Source organism: Cyrtonyx montezumae, unplaced genomic scaffold, assembly GCF_038088225.1.
Source record: "Cyrtonyx montezumae isolate F1298 unplaced genomic scaffold, pur_monq_1.0 scaffold_7, whole genome shotgun sequence".
In the NCBI taxonomy this organism is placed as follows: Eukaryota; Metazoa; Chordata; class Aves; order Galliformes; family Odontophoridae; genus Cyrtonyx; species Cyrtonyx montezumae.
The window spans coordinates 6,238,802-6,262,565 of NW_027072078.1; the positions used below are offsets into that span (position 1 = coordinate 6,238,802).

A 23,764-nucleotide genomic window follows, 5' to 3' on the forward strand; every position below is an offset into this window, starting at 1 on the left:
ATTCAGAAGAGTACTTCAGTATGCTTAGTCTCTGAGGCTGCTTTGTTATTTCAAAACCTCAAGTGTAAAGTGCCCAAATCACTGTCTGACATGAGTTGCAATACATTACATGAATACATTGTAACTGAACATTTTATCCTTGCTATATACAACATTTCATCAACTATGCATGCTTCATTTATCCCTTCTACATTGCTGAAATTTTTCACATACAAATTGTCAAAGCTGCCAGATATACTTTCACTTACTGGATTAGCTGCAACTAACTCCTGATTGTTGGCAATTGCAGTCAGTGAAATTATTGTTACAACAGAGTTGCAAACAAAAGAGAAAAATAGATTTTTATGTAGGGTAATCCTTTGGCAACTCAAGCTCCTAGAAAAGAGAAACAAGAACAAATGAATACACAAGGGGACAGCTATGTGTAAGTGGGGACAACTCTGAAATTTTGAAATAGTAGAGCTCTTTATTCTGTACTCTTACATCAGCCCTTTCTTCAACTCCAGTCCAAATTTAATAGAATGATGTGAAAGGTAATACCTTCCCTTAATCTCCATTTCATTTGACAACAGGAGGCAAACAAGTACGTTCCGTTCAAATATATTTACAACTAAGGACTTACATTGCAGCAGTTACCTAAGAAGGATTTAAATACAGATAACAAGTTTCAGTGGACTTCAAATTCTGCTTTGATCCAATGATATTTCAACTCACCATCACACCCAAGCTTGAGGAAGTTGTTGTAGCCTATGTTTCAGTTTACTCAACGTCTGTCAAGATTTTTGGAGGACAATTCTATTTTACTCACATTTCTGGTCACTTTCCTTCTCTAAGCCATAAGAATACCCAAGGTAAGTAGAAGAGTGAAAAATATTATCTTGGCTTGTGTATAATCAAGTTATAAACAGAATATGAAACAGTTATAAAATGCAATATACAAACCCTTTTGTGTTTATTTTCAACATGTCCTTTAAATATTGTAATTACATTTAAGTCTAAAATATATTTTGAAAGGCTATTAGAAAAAGAAAAAAAAAAACAACATTACTAAATGAGACCATCATGAGACAGGTTAGTTTTACACTACTGATGATGCACTGTGCTAGTAGGAGAGGAACCGCAGGCCCGGACGTTTGATGTATGACTGAATGCCCCTAAATCAGAATTTCCCCCTAAATGTAACAGTACCGCAGCGCCTCGGTGGGCTCGCAGTAGGCAGACACTCCGGCAGCCAGTGCAGAGTAAAGGGGAGCTACAGGGAAGAGGGAGACAGCTGCTTTAGCAGGGTCTGTTGTGGTAGAACAAAGGGAAATGGGTTCAAACTCAAAGAGAGTAGATTTAGATTGGATATAAGGAAAAAATCTTTTCCAGTGAGAGTGGTGAGGCGCTGGAACAGGTTGCCCAGAGATGTGGTGGATACCTTATCACTGAAGACTTTCAAGGGGAGGCTGGATCACACCCTGGGCAACCTGATCTAGCTGTGGTGCCCCTGCTCATTACTGGGGAGTTGGACTAGATGGCCGCCAGCGGTTCCTTCCAACTCTAAGGATTCTGTGATTCTATGATTCTAAATTATAGCCAGCACTGAGCATAGGAATAGCAGATTTCTGCTTACCCATCTCTCTAACAAAAAAAAAAAAAAAAAAGAGGAAGTTTGCATAGCACCATTGCACAAGATAGGAATGCTGTTCACCCACGTTTTCCAAAGAAACTGATTTTTTCAGACAAACACTAAACACAAAGTAAGAAGCCTATATGGAGGTCAAAACAATTCAGGTCAAAAGGATATTGAAACTTAACGCAAAATATTCCCAAATTAACAAATAACACTCATTGGGCTGTAAAAGCAGATGATCAGTTTACAAAACTGGATGAAAATTGTTTAGGACAGGGAGTGCCCAGCACATACAAGCAAGCTGATATGATTAGCTATACAGCATGCCAGTGGCAGTAATCAAAATGGAACCCATTTTGCAGTGCTTGTGTTACTGAGAGGGCTCTACCAAAGGCACAGAGAAGCAACAGAGGCTGTGGTAAGAGTGACTGTTTTCAGGAAACACCCTTAGTTTACTCCAGAGAAAGCACCCACAGAAGTCTGCAAAGAGTCTATGCTTTATAACAGCCCCTCTCTCCCTCCATGGCATAGCCAACAGTATGGAGTGCAGCTGATTCACAAAATGAACTAGCTGACTGGAGGGACAAGACTCACTTTCATATGCAACTGCTCGTCACTGTTAAGGGATATACATACACAATGAGGTCAGCAGTGGACAAGTCTGAACTGTTATGTGGGGAAAAATATTGCACTTCTTTAGCCTTTCAGGTAGAATAAAGTATGAACATTGGTGTTTCATTTTTAATCTAGGGGGCAAGGGAAACAAGAAGAGCTTTATATTTTGAGAGAGAAATACTGAAATGAAATAGTTACACAATCTAGAGCACACTGAAGTCTGTTGAGAATATTATAGTTTAAGAAAGAAAACCAATGACCTCACTAACAAAAGTGAGTCAAAAAACAGTGGCTATGGAGAGAGAGCACAGTCCATGGTTGCATCATTTGCAACTCTCACAAGCAGCATGTAAGAAACATCACACAGATACATGGACTAAGCTAACAAGTTTGTATATGCACCATGTAATATCACAGTCAGGCTGACAGGAGTTTCTGCAGGTCACACCTTGGAGCCTAGGCATTTCCAGCCTCACGTCACTAAAAATAAGTCAGGGAAACCATTCTAGAAACTAGTGCTGCCATGGAGGGCAGCACAAAGCAGCTCTGATAAACCCTATCCAATCTTCTGGTAGCCAAGTGTCATCTAAACTGAGGAAAATTCACATACAGATATGAATTAAGTGATAAAGTATACTTCATTAGGCTTTTAAAAATACTTATTGCTTTTAATTCAAACAACATAAAAAGCTTTGATTATCAAAATATGCTTAGTCTTGATATTCCTTGAATATATATATCTATGCATTTTTTCCTATAGAGTTCATATTGAAAGAAGGAAAGCAACACTGGGTTCCAGCTAACAGTTTTTTATAACCAAGTCCTGAAGAGCCCTGGAAGTCTGTCTGCTTATTGTTAAGATTCAGTGCAGAGGCAAGGAAAAGCACGTACAGCTAACGGGGCCATCTCCCGGGGTCATCCAGCAGCTGTTCCTGTTGAATATTCAAACACACCCATCCACACCCACCTCCACCCATATAGAAAAGGATTGAAAGGATAACCGGACAAGAAACAAGAAAGCAAGACTGCTGACATTTAGAAATGAAATTTGCTTTTGGTAATAAAGGGATTTCTTCCGTACACTCCCTACCCCTCCCTTTTCTGTTACCCTTCCTATTTCCTTCTCCTGACTGTTTTTCTTAGGGACGTTACGTCCTTTAATCATCTAATTCTCATAATGATGATCCAGGAGCATTCAGATGACCTACCATTGACTTTTTTTATTTTTTTTTACCCCATGTGGTACAAAACCAACAACAATCGATCGAGAACTATCTCCCACTTTTCTAACTAAACCTAAAGATACTGTAATGGTCATCAAGCTAGCAAATGTTGTCTGGAAACAATCTACTCAGTGAATAAATTCATCAATTCGTAGGCTGCCCCACACAATAGCAAAAAAAAAAAAAAAAAAGAAAGTCCACCTGTTAAGAAGCTATGAATAATTACATGAGCTTCAGCTGATACATAATACATCCTGGAATTAATCTAGACCCTTAAATATCCTTCTGGTACTAAAAATACTTTAGAGGAACTGCACATTCCAGGAGAGCAGCTTGTAGAGAACTTTCTTTAGCTTTCTTTAAATTGTGTAATTTCCTTTTATATCCCTACAGTCTAGAAGCTGTGGTCTTTGAGTCTAGATTAATTCCACGCGGTTCTCTGAGGATAAAGGATCCTTCTACAAAAGGGAGAAATAAGTCCCTGGAGGGTTTGACAAATCTAACATAGTGGTAGTGAAGCAAACCACTTTCTATAGGAAATGCCACAGATTAAGATAAAATTGGCTTGGTTTGCATTTGTAGCACAGAAAAATCATGCTTTACTGACACTGAGCTTTTAGAATTGTATAAAAAAGCTTTCTACTTTTGCCTTACAAATTTATGGCAATGCATTTTTTTTCTATCATGTGAGCTTTTCTTCAGCTATTAAACTTTATTTTGAGGTTTACAGCAAAGGCATTGCATTTTTTAGTGCAAAATCAAACTTACAGGGACATGGAGCCATCTAAAATTTTAACATTGTGGAGGGAAAATGAATTTGGAAATAGAAAAGTCAGAAATAGCTGAAAAGTCATATTAAATACATTTCAAAAAGAGGAGCTATAAACTTGAAACACTCTGTAAGGAATTTGTTGCAATTTTGTCCCAGAACACGGGCAAATAATGTACAATTAAATTGGAAACACGACCTTCTGCCAGATCTGACTAAAAAGGATATTTTTTTAAACAGATATCTGACATCAGTAATGCTGGGACTATTTATGTGCTATTCATACTTATGTAAAAAGAGAAACAAACAAGTGAAATGGAAGGTCATAGTGACAAGAAAACTGCTAAGACTGTGAGGTGGATCCATCATTTCCAGTGAAAAATGGTGCAGAAATGATTGAAGGAGTAGCAGTTAACAAGGAGAGCCTACACCGTGCAGTGCAGCATTTGGCAGAGAGAACAGCTCGTCACTGACAGCACCGCTTTGCCTCAGCTCTGCTCACGTGGTAACACTGCAGTAATACTGGTTTCAGCTTTCTCCTAAGCCTCCTCAACTTACAAACACAAAAAAGTTAGCAAAGTGTGAAGTAGACATAATTTTTAAAGACCCGTGTGGTATGCTGCAAGTTTTGAAGTTGATTATACTGGCAGCATACAAATCAAGCTTTCTTTCAAGGTAACATAATGAGTGGTTAGGACATAACTCAGACAAACATAACATGATGAGTAAAGAAATATAAGATTACCTTTATAGTTGCTACCCTTAACATTGCTCTTAGCTTTATTTTCTTCACAATTCATTGTGTTATGTGGCTGTTTACTGCAGAATGTGACTTATATACCGTATGTGTATACCATGTACGTGACTTCTGTATCATCTGTATTTTGGTTTCTCTCTATTCTTCCTTTAGTTGGGCCCATGTTTGACATAACCACATCTTAAGTTATTATTCATCACAAACAAACTAGTGAAAAGGCAACCCTCCTCCACCATAAATGCTTGTTTAATAGTTGGGTGTGTTTTCTAAGTGCCATTTTCCCCATTTCCAACATCTGCTACAATTTTTAATTTGCAGATCTGGGATTTTAGGTTTCTGAGAAAAGAAACCTAAAATTTTATCGTGGCATGTTCAATGCCAAACCGATACACTGAAATTTTTCACCTTGTTGCTCCATCTGATTTATTGGGAAGGCCTGCTTTTCAAAAGCATTGAAACTAGCATTGTTGCAACCACTAATATTTGGTAAAGAATTTTAAATATACTTACTTAAAATAAAAGAATATGCCAAGAGAAATCAGAAGTGACGCAATTGAAAGACCATGTCCTATGATGGCCAAGTAATACAAATTCAGAGCAGTCTGCAATAGAAAAATAAAACCAAGCACATGTGATACATACAGAATTAAGAAAGAACGTACTTTTATGTCCCTTCTGCCTACAAAATGTCTGCAATGGATTTAAGAAAGTAAAAACATTACTGATAACAATGAGTCCATCCAGAATCCTGCAAATCCCTGTCTTACTAAAAGCTCTTTCTGGTGGGCAAAAACCACAATCATTTAAATCACTAGAAATTCTCTCCTAGATGTTAAAACAATAGGTTTTTAAACATACACTATAATTTTTTTCTGCATATTCAGACACTATTGCTACGGTGCTGAGTGAACTCCTATCTGAGGTTTGAGTCATGTATTATTACACAACTCTTAAGGAAAACAAGTTAATATGAATGCATGTATTTTTTGCTCGTATAATTTTTTCTCTTACATAGATACTTTCTTCAAACCAAGTGGTGATGGTGATGCCAGAAACAGAGTTTCATTGGAAGAATGAAAAAAATTAACAATGATTCCAAACTTGTAAAGACTAAATGGTACTGTCAAATAAACCTGGAATCAAATTATAGTTTTATGAAAAGCTAGGTAGAGAGCAAAATAATGACGAAGAACTGGTAATGTTTGGCATATGTACAAGATGTTATCATCAATTCTTTGATCTGCCTCACAAAATTGCCATTTATTTTTGCTCTTTGATTACAAAATCATTTTTTTACACAGAAGAAAATGAAGAGCTTCAGGTTGAACCATGTTAAAGCATAGTTATTTAGATTATATAAGAAAAAGAGCCTGCGTACATGGGCTCATATAATCTATAGCATACGTACCCTCTGAACCTATTACTCCAATTTATTGTTTGAATGGCTGCACACACTGACTCAAAGAAATCACATAAATAGATTCCAGGTAAAGCTTTAAGAATTTCTGTTAGATGAGACCAACTATCAGTGCATGCCAGAATTTTTCGTGCTTCACAGATCAGCTTCTTGAGACATGCATTTATTCCTTTCCTACCTTCACTTTTTCATGCGTATAGATATTACACTGGGTGTAGTTCGTCCATGTCCTGTTGCTTTCTGGGTGTCTAAACCAGTTCCCACTCGTATCGCAGATCTTTGTGACTTTTTCTACAGGCAGTTAAAGTAGTTGAAAAGAAGAAAAACAAAAAAAAAAAAAAAAAAACAAGGCAACAACACAACAGTCAGCACTGAAGCTCCACTGATGCCTAGTGTTTCATGAAAAAGATTGGCAAACAAATGACAGCTTTATTAATATGACTAGAGAGACATTGCTTGTAACTATGAATTCTGAGAAACCAGAGGCCATTGCTCTTGCTTGGCAAGGACAACTGATGATGTGTTTTTCCTAAGAAAACAAATATATTTTCCTTCTACAAAATACTATCAAAATCTATCAAAATGTTACAGAACTACCAGATGAAGTGACGTGGATATTTAAATGGCTTCTTTAACATCCAAGATATAAATGGCTGTCCAACATCCTACTACTGTAAACTGAGCAGGCAGGAAGGCATCAATAGAGAAACTACTCAAGAACCAGACTGGATAATTTCCAGGACTACATAATGAGTTATATCAAATCAAACAGAAATGGGCATTAAAAGACCCTGGGAAATAGCAAATGCAGCAGAAGCAAACAAGAGTGGAAGTCTATGACATTTTCCATGTGCTCACACAGTTGCTAAGCTCTGCTTATTGGAAGACTCGCTTGTGGGAGGAACTCTTGTTGACTTCAGCTGCCAAACTGAGGTAAAATAAATTACATTTCTGCTTTCCTCTCAGAAGGTAAAGCTCATCACCAAGAGAAAAGAACTGTCATCTAAATTAAATTTGTATTTCCTAATCTACAGAATTCTACAGTGATACATTTCAGAAAAGAAATTTGCCACTTTTCTGCAATAAAAAGAAAGTGCAAATAATGGATTTGGATTGTGGCACATTAGTGACTTGAATAAGGCAGAGAGTAGGCATCAAGTACCCAAAAACTCATTTCATTAAGCAGTGTGTTTGTGTAGAAAGCCCATGCACACACTCACCTGATGGATTGAAATCTTGGAAGTAGTCAGGACAATGCTGTACTGATACAGTTCCTGCAGCAACATCACTCCAGCATAACCAGCCATCCCATGTCCTGTTACAGTAAGGACCTAGAAACAAGCAGACAACTGGTAATAAAAGAACAACTATTCCTTCACAGTACTCCTTCAAAAGTAACATGCAGCTCTGGACAAGCTAAGTCTCTCACACACAAGTTTCTTCATAAAAATAACAATGGAACTTAAAATTTAGCACCAGTTAATTAACATTTCATGTAATAGAAACACTTTCTTAGAGGCGTATTTCTCAGAATCCATTTTAAAATCCATTATCATTTACCTCTAAATGATCTATTCCTACAGTTCACAAAACACAATAGATCTAGAGTGTGGTAGGGTAATATTCATAGGGCAAGGCAAACTAAACCAATTTAAACCAAATAATGCACAACAAAGAGCTTTAAATTTGATCAGCCCTGGCAGGAGATTGATCCTTAAGGTCCCTTCCAATCCAAGAAATTCTGTGGTTCCATGATTTTGCAAATACCATTGTTCTTGATTTATTTACAGCTTTAAGGTATACTTATACTTCTATGTGTTTATTAGCTTGTTGAAAACTCTGGTATTCTAGAAGCCATCAGAAAGCTTATCTGGGAGGTGGCCACGGTTTCTATTTCTCAGAGATGAGCCTGCAGATATTTCTCTGTCTGTTCAAGGACAGGGATGTTGCAGTGTCCCTCAGGAGCCTGTTTTAATCCGTCACTGCACTCATATAGATTACTTTTACAACACCTAGAATAAACTTCCTTTGAGAAATAGCTGGGGTTTCATAACAAATTTATTTCCCAGAATACATGCAGAATGACTGACTGCAGATTGGAAAAGTGTTTTTTCTATCTTCTTTCAGTTTTCTATTTTAAAAAATAATACCACCTCCTCCTTGCTCCTCAAACTATCTCAAAGGCTCAAGCATCATACTTCCTCTACTACTGATGATATGGAGATATTCCAATTGGTCCATATTATATCTGATATATATAATTATATATATATATAAAATGTAATTATAATATTATGTCTATAATATAAAATAACTCATAATATATAATTATATATTCATATATAATATATAATGTAAATATCTATAATATACAATAACTCATAATATATAATTATATATTTATATATATAATATATAATGTAATATCTTATAATATATAATTATATATTATATCTATAATATGATATTATATCATATCATATTATATATATTGGTCCATTCTGAAGTTGTGGTGCTCTGGCCTGTACATAAACTTCTACATACATATTCTTATATTCATTTCTGGCCTCCAGACATCTGTTTTCTCCGAAGAAATGTTTTAGAAGAGAAAAAAAAATGTACTGTAAAAGAGTGCAATTCCCTCTTCTTCTCAGAGTCATTCAGTATTTTCAGAAATTATAATGCAGAAACTGCCTCAATTTTTAAAATGTGAATATCCATTCAACATTTTCTTATCAGAAAATAGAAGTGTTATACAAGAAGTAGCGCTATAGACATACTGCAATACATCATTTTACTTTAACATTGTTTCTACAACATTTTACAAATTGAGCCTGAAAAAATGATTGATGCCAAGACAAAGCATGACTATAAATAAAGGATCAGGGTCCTGGATTGCTTTAATTACATGTTGGGCACTTCCCTTTGCAAAATCTTACAAGAAAATAAACTCTACCTTCTTTCCTATGAATAGGATCTTGCATAATTTTCTGGTAGCATTCATATTGTGCTGTCATAATTTTATTCCGTGTAACACTCAGTTGACCCAGGTCCTCTGTCATGTTTTGATGATTGTCAGATGGAATTGCAGTGGCAAAGAGCTAGGAGGGAAAAGAAATATATATTTTTTTACTATGTCACTTTTTTTAACCAAGTTTGAATCTACTACTCACATACCAACTGATAACAAAATTTCAGCTTCTTAAAATATTGCATTTATATAACATTTTACTGAAGCAAAACGACCGTTGAATCTTATACTGACCATCTGATATTGCATTTTCTGGCTAATTTAAGAATTCTTCGTATTACTGAATCTAGGCAAATATCACCTGATTGAGCATGGAGGAATAAATATCTGCAAGATGGATAAATAATAATAAAAATGTAGACAGCATGGAAACAATCAGAAGTGCACAGATAATTCTGTTGTTGTTTTTTTTTTACCACACACATTAAAATATACAGAATTTGTATTATTCTAAAAGGCATTTGCATCAGAAACAAAATGATCCTTCATGAAAAGACTGTCCATATACTCCAAGCTTTTGACTTACTTAGAGCTAGCTCATTTAACTATGGTCATGCAAAGCAGTCAACCTTCAGAATGTAGAAAAGTATTCAAAAACCTGAAATAGACTGGTAGTTTTTCAAAACAAAGCATGCTCACATGCAGAAGTGCATCTTGATCATTCTACTGCATTTATAAAGAAGTGGCAAACTTTACCCAATCAGCTAAACTTTATGGGAAAAAACAGCTGCAGATAGAAATACTAGATCTGCACCATATGAGTGGTGAAATTAAAAGTTCCTAGGATTTCCTTTGAACCTGAGTGATAAGTGTCCTCCACTCTTCTATAGATCTACACAGCACTATGTATGTATCACATGTCACCTGTTACCATAAACTTCTCTGCCAGCAAAAGATAACGTTTGGTTCAGCACAGGCAATTACTATTACTGTTCCTTTAGTACAGGAAATAAAAGGAAGACATAAGACAGACATTAATCCTGCTCTGCAGAAACTATATTTGAACACGTTGTTATCTTATAGAAAATAAAAATTTCTACAGTATTCTGCACACCCTCGTTCAAACCGATACCGATTAAAAAAAATAATAATGTAAAACTCACCAAATTAAGTGAGAGGAAGAACAGCAAAAATGTGTTCCAGTTTCTTGTCATTTTTATGTCCAATGCAGAGACTTTTATGTTGTGATTGAATTAACTCAAACTGCCATAGAAAAAAAAAAGAATCAAGTTATTAATTCATGAAAGCCTCAACCCATAAATGACTTCATATTTTCTTTACGCAGGAGAATAAATCAGTGGAGGTCCACCCAATTTTCTTTTCCACCTAGTGCCTTGTGATCTACATGGACATGCACAATATGATGTGACAAAAGCACAGTCAATTCAATAGCATATTAGAGCTGCCAGATCCTGCCTGCTCCAGCACATGCATGTCTCACAGTTGAGGGAGGAAGGGACACCCATCGCCCCAGCTAACACCACTTCTTCAGAGGGTTCACCTCGATCGGGTAGCTGGTATCAGCTCTAACAGTTACAAGGCAATTAACAGCTCCTGAAGGCCAAGTTCTGAGTCGCCTACTTAATTCAAACACTGAACTGCTACTAAAGCAAGAGGGCTTCTGTGGTCCAAGTGTCCTCTTGCAAACCTTCCTCCTGACTCAAGGCATATTTGTTCTTTGATCACACTCGTGCTTGTTTTTTGTTGTTTTTTTCTTACCCAGCATCACAACCTACAAACAACTGGTGCACAAGAAACAAGCCACAGTACATTGCCCAGCACAGGGAATCTTACACAAAGATAATCCTTCTAAAATGTCTCATTCACGAATAGCAAGCATTCTGTAACTATTCTGCTAACACAGTGATGCTGGGTCTTCCTAACTCAACTGTAATTCAGTAAACAGAGTTTTGTAGGATTTATAAAGATTTAAAAACAGTTGCTGTTGTCCCTTCTTAATTCAGAGTAAAACTGCAGCAGTAATCCTCCCTCTATTTTTAAGGCTGGCATTCAAACCTCTAACGCTGACTGCTGGAAATTGCCCAGGTAATTCAGTGGAACACTGAATTTCAAATATGCTGCTCTGAAGTTTCATAAAAGATTAAATGGAAGACCAACTGACAGATCTATAACATATTCCATCTGAAAATCCCTATTTGATGAGAACTGCAGTCAACTGCTAATTGCAAAAATCACCATTGGTCACATACAGTTTGGTAAGATTTGTGGTCTTTGTTACTAAAGACATAGTAAATAGGAAACATATAAATATCCATGTTCAATGACTGAAGAATAGAAAACATAGATGGATGCATCTAAATTAGTAAAGACACGATGTGGTTTCAATTGTACATGATAACTGGGAAAGGGGTACTTGAATTCAAATCTGATAGAATTCTTACATCATTTTTATTTGTGCCTATTCGGCTGGGTAAGAAAAATCCCCAAACACTGTCATTCTAAGAAAGCCAAAATTATCTACTTGGACATAAAGAAAAACAATAATCTTTTCCTTTTCTCTCCAAAGCATACCAAAGCACATCTGCATAGGGGTAAAAGCCATACAGGATGTTCACAGAACAAAGAGAGGAATGAAGTAGAACACAGCAATCATTATGTTACATTTGTTTTCCTACATGCATATGAAGGAGTTCAAAATAATTTTCTCCACTATAGTACCAAAAATCCTTTTGCTACAAGAGAGAGTGGATGGCAAATATAAATGAAGATTTAGGTATGGTCCTCAAGTAACCTTAATTAAATTTATTTACATGTATGATAACATATGAACAAGGGCAAAATTCATCTGTGTTGCTCCACAGTTTGTGACCATTTCTGTTTTGTAATATAAAAAGTCACCTCTTAAATCAGTTCCTTTAAGAGTCTGTATCTCATGTTTTGGTAGACATTTCCCATCAAATATTTGGGTGTCCAACATTAAATTGTTAATTCTACTCAAGAGATAAAACATTGTTTATTATTTTCCCAGTGTTTTCCACAAACTAGTCAAGACAAAAACTTATACACAGAGGAAAAAAGTAATGATCTTCCACAGCATCACTACTGGATTTAATTACAAAAAGCAGAGTGAAGGGTCATTCAGATGCCTATTTCAGCAAATCATGTTGGACTTCAGCAAAGCATTCCTTGCATCATCAGAGGAATTAATTTCAAGTTTACTCCAGTTGGGTTGGACAAGAATTTTCACAGAAAGATTCATATCTTTCTTAGCAATGTACAGCAGTATACTCAGTCCATTGAATGAGGTAGCAAGCCAGTACTCTTGACAAAGTAAGGTTGCTTTAATTAATAATCTTTCCTGAGGAGCTGAAAAACTAATACAATCCTCAGGAGTCTCACAACTGGGAGGCATGAGATGCACAAGGCAAATAAATTAATGAGCCCCATTGTTAGGTTTCTTTAAACAATAATGCTTCCCAAGGCACTCCTCTTACTATTAAACAATTCTACTGTGGGGAGAAGAGGACATCTTTATGAGGCCAAGATTAAATTTGAGTGTAATGGAAGTTAACCTGGGGGAAAAGATGGTAGGAATTGATTCAGAGTCCCCCGATGCCACTCAGTGGCAGTGTGGATCTGAACAAAAGCTGGTAGCGCTGTCACTGACATGATAGCTGTTGAATGAAACCACAAGCCAGTGGCACAACCTTAGAACTAGCAGTTCTGGTGCCCTACCTGTTTTCCCGGTAAAAGACCATCAGTGGAATGCAGAAGGACAAATATCGATAGCAATTCAGATCTCTAAATTTGTTTTGTTGGTTTTTTTTTAAATAAAATGTTGGGAACCATAAAAACTGAAAAAAGGGGGAGTGGGGGTGGGGAAAGGAAATAAAACACAATCCCACCAAAAAAACTTGGAAAATAACCTGAAACAAACCAAAACAACAACAATTAAAAAAAAAACAACCAAAACAAACAAACAAAAAAAGCCCAACAACCTTGTGCAGCCTGCTTTTTGTCATTATTGCAATCCCCACAAGAGAATGCAAAGGACCATGCGGTGTTTCTCACTGATAGCACTGACATCTATTGAAGAATGAATTCAAAAGGAACTGCAGCGTAGCCAAAAGAGCCACTGGTATGGCTTTAGCAGATGTTCACATTTCTCTTCCTCCTGCTTTCTCTACAGAGCCATCCATCCTGCCTCATCAGCTGTTTCTACTTTTAACCTTTTCCCACTCTCCCAAGAATAAATGTCACTCCTGCTGAGTCCCAGACACTTCCCATTTCAATCACACAGCAAAATGGCAAACAAACAAATTAAATTAAAAAGTGTAAAAAAAAAAAAGGATTTTTTTAACTTCTATCACCTGACTGCATATAATACATCAAGAAAATACACAGCCTTTTACCTCAAGCAGTTGCCCTTTAGCTTGACTTTAAGTCAAAATTCATCTCTGTATGAGGGGGATAGGAGTTCCTGACATCATTGTGTGTCCACTCGTACACATGCACAAGTATATTTCAAGAATTCTGTGGTAATCTGTGACTCTCTTGAGAAAAAAATATCAGTAAAAGTTCCATTAGCTTGTAACGATGTTATAATTTTGCAACACTGAAGTTGAACGTGCAAATGTAGATGTATATCCTTCCTCTCTGCTGAAAGTGGGAGTCAGAATGGCTATTTTTTTTACAAAAAACAAAAAACAAAAAAACAACCAACACACTCTTCCTGTTATTCTAGCACTCTCTGACTTGCTTGAGGGTAGTGCTCTCAGATGTTGGGTATTTATTTCTGCTGCTTTTTAGAGTGAGGGATACAGTTCAAAGTATTTCATTCCCCCAGGCAAGGTTTGGTTCTCTCAGCCCAAGGTATCATCAAAACAAAAAAGCTGTGAAGTGCCCAACCCTTTCAAGCATCCCTAATCCGAATCGCTGTCTTACACTGTTAGACAAATGCAGTGGCCTCCCCTGGAGCTAAAGATCACCTCTCTGTTCACATAAGCTTCTTGTCGTTAAGGGGCACATTCTCTTCTAACTATAATAGCTTTTGCATGACGAATTCTTTTAGTCTTGAAAGTGTACTATCCCCAAACTTGAATAGAGACCAATTCAGGGCAATATGGAAATTCTCCTAACCAGCTGAAACGCTCTTTAATTCCGAGGGGACTTCTGCTAATTTTTGGACCAAACTGCTCTGATGGCATTACACAACAGTTCACACCCATACGTGTAGGAACTTCTCCATCCTCCTAACAATTACAGTGATAAGGAAGGAAGCTCAAAAATAATGGCTACAAATCAAATGTACTGAACACAGCGTAGCTTAGTTTCATGACATTATAATTCCTTGCTCCTTTACTGCTACTTTTAGCTAAGACCCAAGCATCAGCAGTTTCAGACTCCTAAAACAGGTGAGACAGGAGTGTGAAAGACCTGAGATAACTTCTATAGTATAGAAGCCCTGGCTCTTCACAAAGTCTTCCTGAAAACCTCACTGCACTATTTATTCAGGTCTTTAAAATCAACAACAACAACAACAAAAACCCCTTCATTTACATGCACTAAAATCAGCCGGTGCACTACCAAAGATGTCAGATCCATAAGTTGCTGTATTTCACCGTCAACAAAATTTAACTTAAATATGCTGATTTAAAACACTGGTACGACTACACTGTGAATGCTAGCAGAATTGCTGTAAGGCAGTGCTCATAGCAGTACCCTCACTGCACATATTCTTTGAAACCCGTATGACCTCTGCTCTTCAAATCAGATATTCACATCGGGAAAAACAGATTAACAGAAGTAAAGAACTAAAATGATATGCCTACAGGCCTATTGGGGACCTCCGTACGTAGACTGATAACTATTAAAAGATATGCAATATTCATGCCACCGCCATGAAATATAATATAGAAAAACTCTAAGTGCCACAAGCCCAGTTTCTTTCAACTTTTCATTCTCCAAACTCTCATCATTTCTCACATGCATGGAGACATTTTATGTAAATGTCAGATCTGCTGTTCTGTAGGCTGTCTTCTCTTCCTCTTTCTATTTTCCTTTCCAGCAGTGTTTTACTATGGAGTAGTTGTGGTAAAACAGCATTTACTCTCTTCTAGTGGAAAAAAACGGGAGAAATGTATAAAGCAGAAAGAAAGGGGCTTGTCTAATTTTTACGGATTTATTACTCTGTACCAACTTCAGCATGCATTTGGTAGTCATGCAAATCAGCACAAGAGCATTCACTGCCTGTTTCTAGGACCACACATATTGTGTGCATCAAGGTCCACTTACAAGCTTACAGCAAGTAGAAAATTAGGTTTTTTAATTCACAAAAACATATCGTATCTTTTATTCTATTAGCATGTAGATTGTTTCTACTAGCTTGCCAGAGGCCTTGCAGAAACTGCAGAACCATTTGTAGATAAAATTACACTTATTAAATTCCTTCTGTGTACTTTTTCCCATTAACAGCTTTTGGCTACCATTCATCTAAGTTTTTTCTCACACTTTCTCCCACTTCCAACCGATTCTACTAGCAGTTATTGACAACATTCTTGGCCGTGTCTATTAATTCCTAAAATTAGAAGGATGTAACAAAAACTGATGGTGGTGCCAGTTTTTTAGCCTATACATTGCAGGTAAAAAAAAACCCAAACAACCAAAGTAACCTATCAACCTACCACCAACAACAACAAAACCCCACAATCCACATAAAACACAAACAAGCCATCCACAACAAGATCATCGTACTAAGAGTTTTGAGGGGGAAACTTGAACAGGTTTCTTCTGATGGAATATTCAGCAATTTCTGCCCTCAGGCAGTGTCTCTCCTCCCTACGTGGCAGATGCAGAGCCCATCACACCAGCTTGGGTCTTTAAATCGACACTGACAGGGCTCCTATTGACAGAAAAGGATGCGTATCTTTCATGTAGGGCTGTTAGAAATACAAAAATCATTTCCTCCTTTGCACTGACAGGCATTCTCTCTGCCTCTGTGTTTCAATGCCTTTATGCTACATTATTAAAGTTCTACTCTACCCACTGAAATAAGCTCAACTTTCTATTGACTTAGCAACATATGAAGCCAGCAGTATGAAACGCTGCAATTGCATGTCGAAGGATTGTGACGACTGTTACAGATTAATAGAGCTAAAATTTGGCAGGACTGTTTTCATGTGCTGGTATCTAACTGTGCCAAATAAATGCATCATATGAACATTAAAAGTATTAAAGCTAAGTATTAAAACAATACCCCACACTTCCAAAATAATTTCATAATGGTTATATTTTCTGCCAGTAGTATTGATTATTTCATCTTCTAGAAGAAAACCTCCATCAGAGTCTGACAGCATGATGTAGTATAAAACTTTCTTACTTGTAGCCTAAACGGAGATAACAAGAGCTGGAAGCAAGCATAAAATAACCTTTACTATTGAAATCAGCTTCCCAGTAACACATTCCTTTACATATCTTATAAAAATAAAATAATAATAAAAAGCAGGATAATATTTTCCCCACAAGTCACATTTTAGAAAGATTGAATTTTGTTTATTTGGTGCTTGTTTCACAGATCGTGCCTTATACTGCCTGAGCCTGAATTCTACTGGAATCCCAGAGTATCACAGACTATGCCAAGCTGGAACTCACCCACAAGGATCAATGAGTCCTATCACCTAAACATTTTTAAATTCATTAAACATTTTATTCCAAGGACTCTATCTTTCTTCCTGTCGCCCTTTACAACTCCTTGGAGTTTGATTACAGGACAAGGATTTGTACTGGCAACATGAACATTCATACAGTTGCTACAGTGAGGACAAGTTTCCTTAGCTCCTGCAAAGTGTGGGCATAGCCCTTAACTGAGAGCACAAGCAGAGAACTTACTTCTTCGCAATGACTAAGAGGACTGAGAGCCTTAACAACATGCTCCAAACAAAAATCTTTTTCATCTTGCTTTCCACTCAACTTGCATCTGCTGATATTAATACCAGAAAGAGTAACCTGCAATAAATCTCAGCAACAGTGCATGTTGGAAGGAGGTACAAGAGTTCTATCACTATATTCTATTCTCTATATAGCAGGTCTCTGCCTGCTTCTTTTCTTTCCTCTGCCAGCTTCTTTGTTCTCTCACAGTTGCCTCCCTATTCCCTCCTTTGCTAACTGGGAAATACAAGGGGTTTATTTCAGAGATTTTATTTTACACACAGCTACAAGATTATATTTTATATGTGAAAAATAAGACATACTGACCTCCTCCAAACATCTCTGCACTACAAGAAAAATCATTATCATTCTGAATTAAAATAATGGCATCATGAATTGATAACTTCATCTAATAAACCTGAGAGCACTTCTACAAAAACTCTTGTCAGATATTTGAAGTTGGTTTATGTTCCATATGCTGCTTCTTCACAATTGCAGAGTGAACTCCAGCTCTGCGTGTGTGTTGCAGTCGGTATTCTTGTTTGAATGACTGCTGCAGCTTACAAAGTTAAGGATCAAATAGAGATTCAAAAGTCTCTGTGAAACTGGTTACAGCTTGAAGCCATTTGCTCAACTGGTCCCCTCATGACAGCTTTGCTGTTGTTCACTGAAACATGCTAGTTTTACAAGAACAGTATGAGAACAGTTCGAAGACAGAGTAACGCAATAGGAATGGGAGAATGAATTAACCAAAATGCATCAGGACTTCTGGTTTTTTTTCCAGGCTTACTGATGGCACTTTCTGTCACTGACCTCGACGCAGTTCGGCAATTACTTGGGTTCTATGAAAGTCACAGGTTTTAAATCAGACATTCTCCCAGATTCACATATAGAAACATGAATATTTTCCTACAAGCAAAGACAACAACTGAGCTCTAGAAAGGTTCGATAAAGTTTTCTAATATTAAGTTTTATATTATTTTACATTATATGTTATATTATATGTTTTATATTATTTTTTAGGTGGACCACAGCACACTAACAACTCAGAGCAGGACAGAGAGAAAGCAGGTGGCCCGGAAAGGGAACTTCCCATGCCAGTATAAACACAGTGCCGCAGCTACCGCCGCGTTAGAATCCAAGTCCTAAATTTGAGTTCACCTTTGGTCAGTGACTTCAGTACAATGGATAAAGCAAACAGAGGTAAGCTTGCAAAGGAAGTGCCTGAAGCACTATCATCTTTTGATTTTGTGTTGATATACATATATATTTGGGGGAAAATCAACCAAGCAAAACATAATATAAGGAAACAAAACACTCCCTAAGTGTTCATCTTTCCAGCAGTAACAACTGGTCTCATTGAAAACGAACTCTCAGACAGAAGTTCATTCCAAATATCGGCATTCTCTCACGGACTATTTCTGATGCATTCACTACTCCAAAAAAAAGTTCAGATAAATTTAAAGCGATAAAAAAAATTCAGCATAGCGTACTTATTCAAAACAAAATAAACCTCCAGCTACTTCAAAGTCTTTACCAGGTCAAGCTAAGCCACCACAGTTCAATTCACTTCCTCTTTCAGAACACATTTAAAATTTCACATGCCAAAAGTCAGAAGAGCAAGATCTGGCGTATTTCAGCCTTTGAATATTAGACGTTACAAGTTACACTGTGCAAAATTATCAAAACTATTAATCTTTACTGCAGCAAAAGCCAAGAAAAAGCAGCAGCCAAAACCAACCTTTTGAATACTAGCAGTTTGAAGCCTGTCTTCTTTCCTTTTTAATTAGCGAGTTATTTCCTATTTTTCCTATGTTTTTTCATCTTTTGTATTCCTCAAATGGTATTTTATCAACAGATATTTTAATGGGACTCATACAGAGCATGCTAGCCATAAAGGAGATTTGTGAGACTCAAAAAGTTAAAAAACAGTAGTAATTAACCCCAACAGTATGGAAAGAATCATAGAATATTTTGAGTTGGGAGAGAATTTCAAAGGTCATCTAGTCCAACTCCCCTGCAACAAACAGAGACATCCACAGCTAGTTCAGGGTGCTCAGACCCTAATCTAGTTTGGCCTTGGTTGCCTTCAGGGACAGGGCTTCTACTACTGCTCTAGACAACCTCTTCCTGTGCGTCATCACCCTTGCTGTAAAAAACCTTCTACATTATGTCCCATCTAAATTTCCCTTCTTTTAATTTGAAACTTTTCAGCAGAGCTGTGTTCCATCTTTACGCCTCCCAGCTTGAAATGATAGCAGGGGTTACCATGACCCTGCAACTTGGATTTACTGAACCTCATGAGGTTCATGTGGGCCCACTGCTTGAGCCTATCTAGGTCTCTCTGAATGGCATCTCTCCCCTCGAACATGTCACACCACACAGTTTGGTGTCATCCACAAACTTGCTGAGGGTGCCCTTGATCCCACTACTGATGTCACTGATTAAGGTATTAAGAAGCACCGGTCCCAGTACTGATCCCTAAGATACAATAACACTTGTCACCAGTCTCCATACGGACACTGAGCCATTCATCACCACCATGACTTGGTGACTATGTCAGCCAGTTCCCTCAGGATTCAGGGATGTATCTCATTGGGACCCATAGGCTTACAGGTGTTTGGATTCCTCAGTCATGAACCTGATCTTCCCTTACAGCAGGAGGGACAATGCTCCTGCCTTCCAAACCATCTGCTTGAGAGCTGTATGTAGAGCAGTCACTGGTGAAGGCTGAAGTAAAGAAGGCTGTTGAATACATCAGCCTTCTCCTTGCCCACTGAGAAATTAACTAACTCCTACATATTTTTAGACTTCTATAGCATTGAATAATGATCCCTAGTTGCATACCCATGCATACGTGTCTTCTTGAGACCCACAGAGACATAAGTCTTGATGTCTAAAATCATGGTCCATCTCTCTGAACAAGTATATGAAGAAGAGTGAAAACTTGAAAATGATTAGAATTAGATTTCTAATGACAAAAGAGAGCAGAAGCACTCACACGAGAGACAAATTAAGAAAACAGCAATGTCAAATCTTTTACTTTACGTCTGTAACCACAGCTTTCTCTCTCCTCATTTTCCTCACAGTCTTGCTGCAGAGATGGTCTTACAGTAGGCAAAAATAGAATGACCAATAATAGATTGCTGTTTTTCTTTTTTTTTTTTTTTAAATCCTTTTACATACAACTCCTTCAAGTTCTACAGCTAATTATAACATAGGAGGAAAACTATCCACATCTAAATGGTCCCTTCAGCTTCAGCCACTGTACTGCATCCAGAGGAATGTTCACATAAGCACAACTCTGACACAGGTTCAAGCTTCTAAATGAAAATAATAACAACAACAATAATAGCCACTTATTTTGCTAGTTACTGCCAGTTTGAATAAGAATTACAGGATCATAGTAATAAACTAATCATCTTAACAAAATGAGAAGTGAAATCCTTTGAAGAGGAATCTAAGTGCTACCGAGTGATGGCAGTAACCTACCTTGTGGTTAGACCCAGGTCTAACTGGCCTTAAATTTGGACTAACGCTGCTACACGTTCCTGCTGTTAACAGGAATGTGATGCTATGCCATTGAAAAAGTTCTACTTGAAGAGATTCCACTGCAGGGAAAGATGCTAACATTTTTAAATATCAGAAGCAGTTGGTGCATCACCTAACAATTTAGCTGGCATGCAGTCTCTAAGCCACACACATATTTCATGGCCAAGCACCACACCATTTCATCTCCTCTGAATGAGAACTGCAAATATGACCATTAATAGGAGTCCTATATTAGGCACGAAGGATTGCCTTTTTCCTTCTTAGAGCATTCCATCTGTTTCACATAGCCGTGTAGTAACACTGTGGCAGGATGAAATGTATCATTGCACATTATCACATAAAATCCTCCTCTCTTTGTCAAGCGCAGGTTTTACAGACAGTGCCAGCTGCAATCTGTAGGAAGCAGCCTGAATGTTTCCATGAATTCAGTTAAAGATCATATGCTCAGGGCGTGGCCGTGGGAAAGACTAGTGTATCTTACACACAGTCCCAGAAGTCCAATTAGTCTTCCTTTAATTACAAACAGACTTTTCCATATCCTCTTGCACTATTCCACCCCGGCTTACCTGACTGCAAACCAAAATAACAATACCAGTTAAGAACATTAAAATATTACAGATACTGGACACAATATCACAGCCTTGATAAAAACCGAGTCCCTCGTGGACAAGATATTTCTCGAGAACCAAATATTTCATTCCAAATGCAATAAAACATTACAAGCACTATGGCTACAGCACAAAGAAATGGGAATTATACAAAGCTATTCTGGCCATAAATTATGTATAAATTGTACTTACATTTCATTCACATATTTAAGTGCATTGTCCCCCTCTGAAATGTAAAAGTATTAATAATATAACAGCATAAAATTGTCATGGAAAATCTCAATTAGAGACAGTTCAAGTGCGAAGCAACTGAAAGTTTCCATTTTGAGCATGGAAAATACAGACGGCTTTAATGTAGGCATGCATCTTTTCTGCACATTCACACCTTGCATCTATATTTCTAGATTAAAACAAAGACAAACAAAGAAAACACCTACAAAATTCTGATAGGGATTTCACTGTTCTCCATTAAAAATATCCTGGGGGAAATAAAATCTTTGGAATTCTATGGGAAGCTTTGATAAATATAAAATTGAATTAAAACACATTCCATTGAGTAATTCTACTGACCAGTTTCTTGCCCTTGATCTGCCAGTGTCTCGGATGCAATTGCAGTAGGTTTTCACATCGACTTTAATAGTAAATGTTTCTTAGACTAAGTTACCCAAAATCATTATGAAAAAATAACCTTCTCTTGCATTTTTTCCACTCTTTCCTGCAGTTTTCTACATTAGAAACCTTCAAAGGATCATCCGTTTCATACACTCCCATTTTACTCAGAGGATTTGAACTTGCGTGCCTCACCATTTCTCTCAAAGCTTTGTCTGTGCTCTTCCTGTTTCACACAGCGTGCAAAACTTCAAATTCTTTTTGCTGCTTGCTTGGCAGAGATTTGGTTGGGGCACAGGATGGGGGAAGACAATTTTCCTAGCAATGGGGAAAAACAGTACAAACTTCTTTCATCGTCAATGGCCTTGACATTGCGGGAGCCAACGGAAACCACATCACCAAACCAATTCCATGCAAGAGAACTATCCAGAAACAAACAAAAACTTTCTGCATTTATATCAAGGTAGCTTATGCCAAGCTTCCTCTGGTGAAATGCAGATTTCTCCTGCATGGACTTCCTCTTGCTGTTGATAGAGCAGGATATTTGCTTAAACTCTACAGGTAATGAATAGGATATTCTGAATTAATCAGCATATATGGTAGAGAGAGAGCTGCTGTAAGAGTTTTTTTTTGTTTGTTTGTTTTTTTCCCCAAAGAAATCATGTGTTCATCTTGGTGATGTAGGTAACTGAGTCAAGCACAGACACAAAATTTCCATATTAAATCTTAATTAGATGCAAATATATTCTGTAAGAGGTACATGCTTTGTATATTTGCAGAAACAAAAATGCTTAGCTACCACCTCAGACCTAGAGCATTCAAAGAACAGAAAAGGTTTCACGAGCAAACTCCTCACTTCCAAAACATCTCCACGTTTCACAAATGAAATCAAAATTTGCAGATATGAAATTTGTCCTGATTGTACTGGTATTGTTTTTTTTTAACCAGCTTGTGGGGTGACAATGCAGAGAAATAAAACGGGCACCTTCTTTAGAGAAGCTGAAAGCTGCCAGCAGCTGTTATTACCTGGATAGTCTCTCACATTTCATAGAACCATATTTATTTATTTATTTTATGACATCTCAAATCTTCCTTGACTGAGCTGCTGAACAGTTGCTGCACATCATTCCAAGTCTAGTGGGACTTTTATGATGGCATTAATTACTCTGGATATTGTATAAATGTTTCATAGACCAGGAAACAAAATACTTCTTGCATTGTCTAAGCAAAGCATAAAATGGATTAAATAATATATAAGACTTGGATCAACAGCAACACTGCCAAGCTTAACTGCATCTGATCTGTCCTATTCCACAAGACATCGTCTCCTAGGTATGAATTCAGCAAGATGTTGAGATATCAGTAAGCATTATTCTCACCCTCTTGACTAAAGTATACTTATTTCCTGTCTGCTGTTACCAGACAACTTCTAGCTTTGAAGTCATGTCTCATACCATTTCAGAAGGCTACAGAGTGGGAAACATTTGATAAGCATTTTTAAGAAATAAAGAACTTCAAGTGTGAAGCAGCCATCACCCAGAGATCCGAACTCTGAACCCTACTTGGCTGGTCATTGCTGAGCACCAGCCTTAAAGCATCTGTTGAAAATGCAACTACAGATCTCATGGGAAATTTGAACTAATTCAGAACTGGAAGCCAAATCAGCTACTGAAAGTATATA

General features: G+C 37.2%; 1 protein-coding gene across 1 annotated transcript in view; it reads right to left on the reverse strand.

Moving 5' to 3' along the window:
* CALCRL (calcitonin receptor like receptor) overlaps positions 1 to 23,764 on the reverse strand; it is a 61,071-nt gene that overhangs the window by 18,460 nt on the left and 18,847 nt on the right. Inside the window, exons 2-7 of the mRNA XM_065750670.1 lie at positions 10,531 to 10,630; positions 9,353 to 9,497; positions 7,617 to 7,727; positions 6,575 to 6,687; positions 5,490 to 5,581; positions 249 to 375 (exon numbers count right to left, since the gene is read on the reverse strand). Of these exons, the coding sequence (XP_065606742.1) occupies positions 249 to 375; positions 5,490 to 5,581; positions 6,575 to 6,687; positions 7,617 to 7,727; positions 9,353 to 9,497; positions 10,531 to 10,581 (639 nt within the window). The 5' untranslated portion in view covers positions 10,582 to 10,630. The remainder of the gene's footprint in view (positions 1 to 248; positions 376 to 5,489; positions 5,582 to 6,574; positions 6,688 to 7,616; positions 7,728 to 9,352; positions 9,498 to 10,530; positions 10,631 to 23,764) is intronic.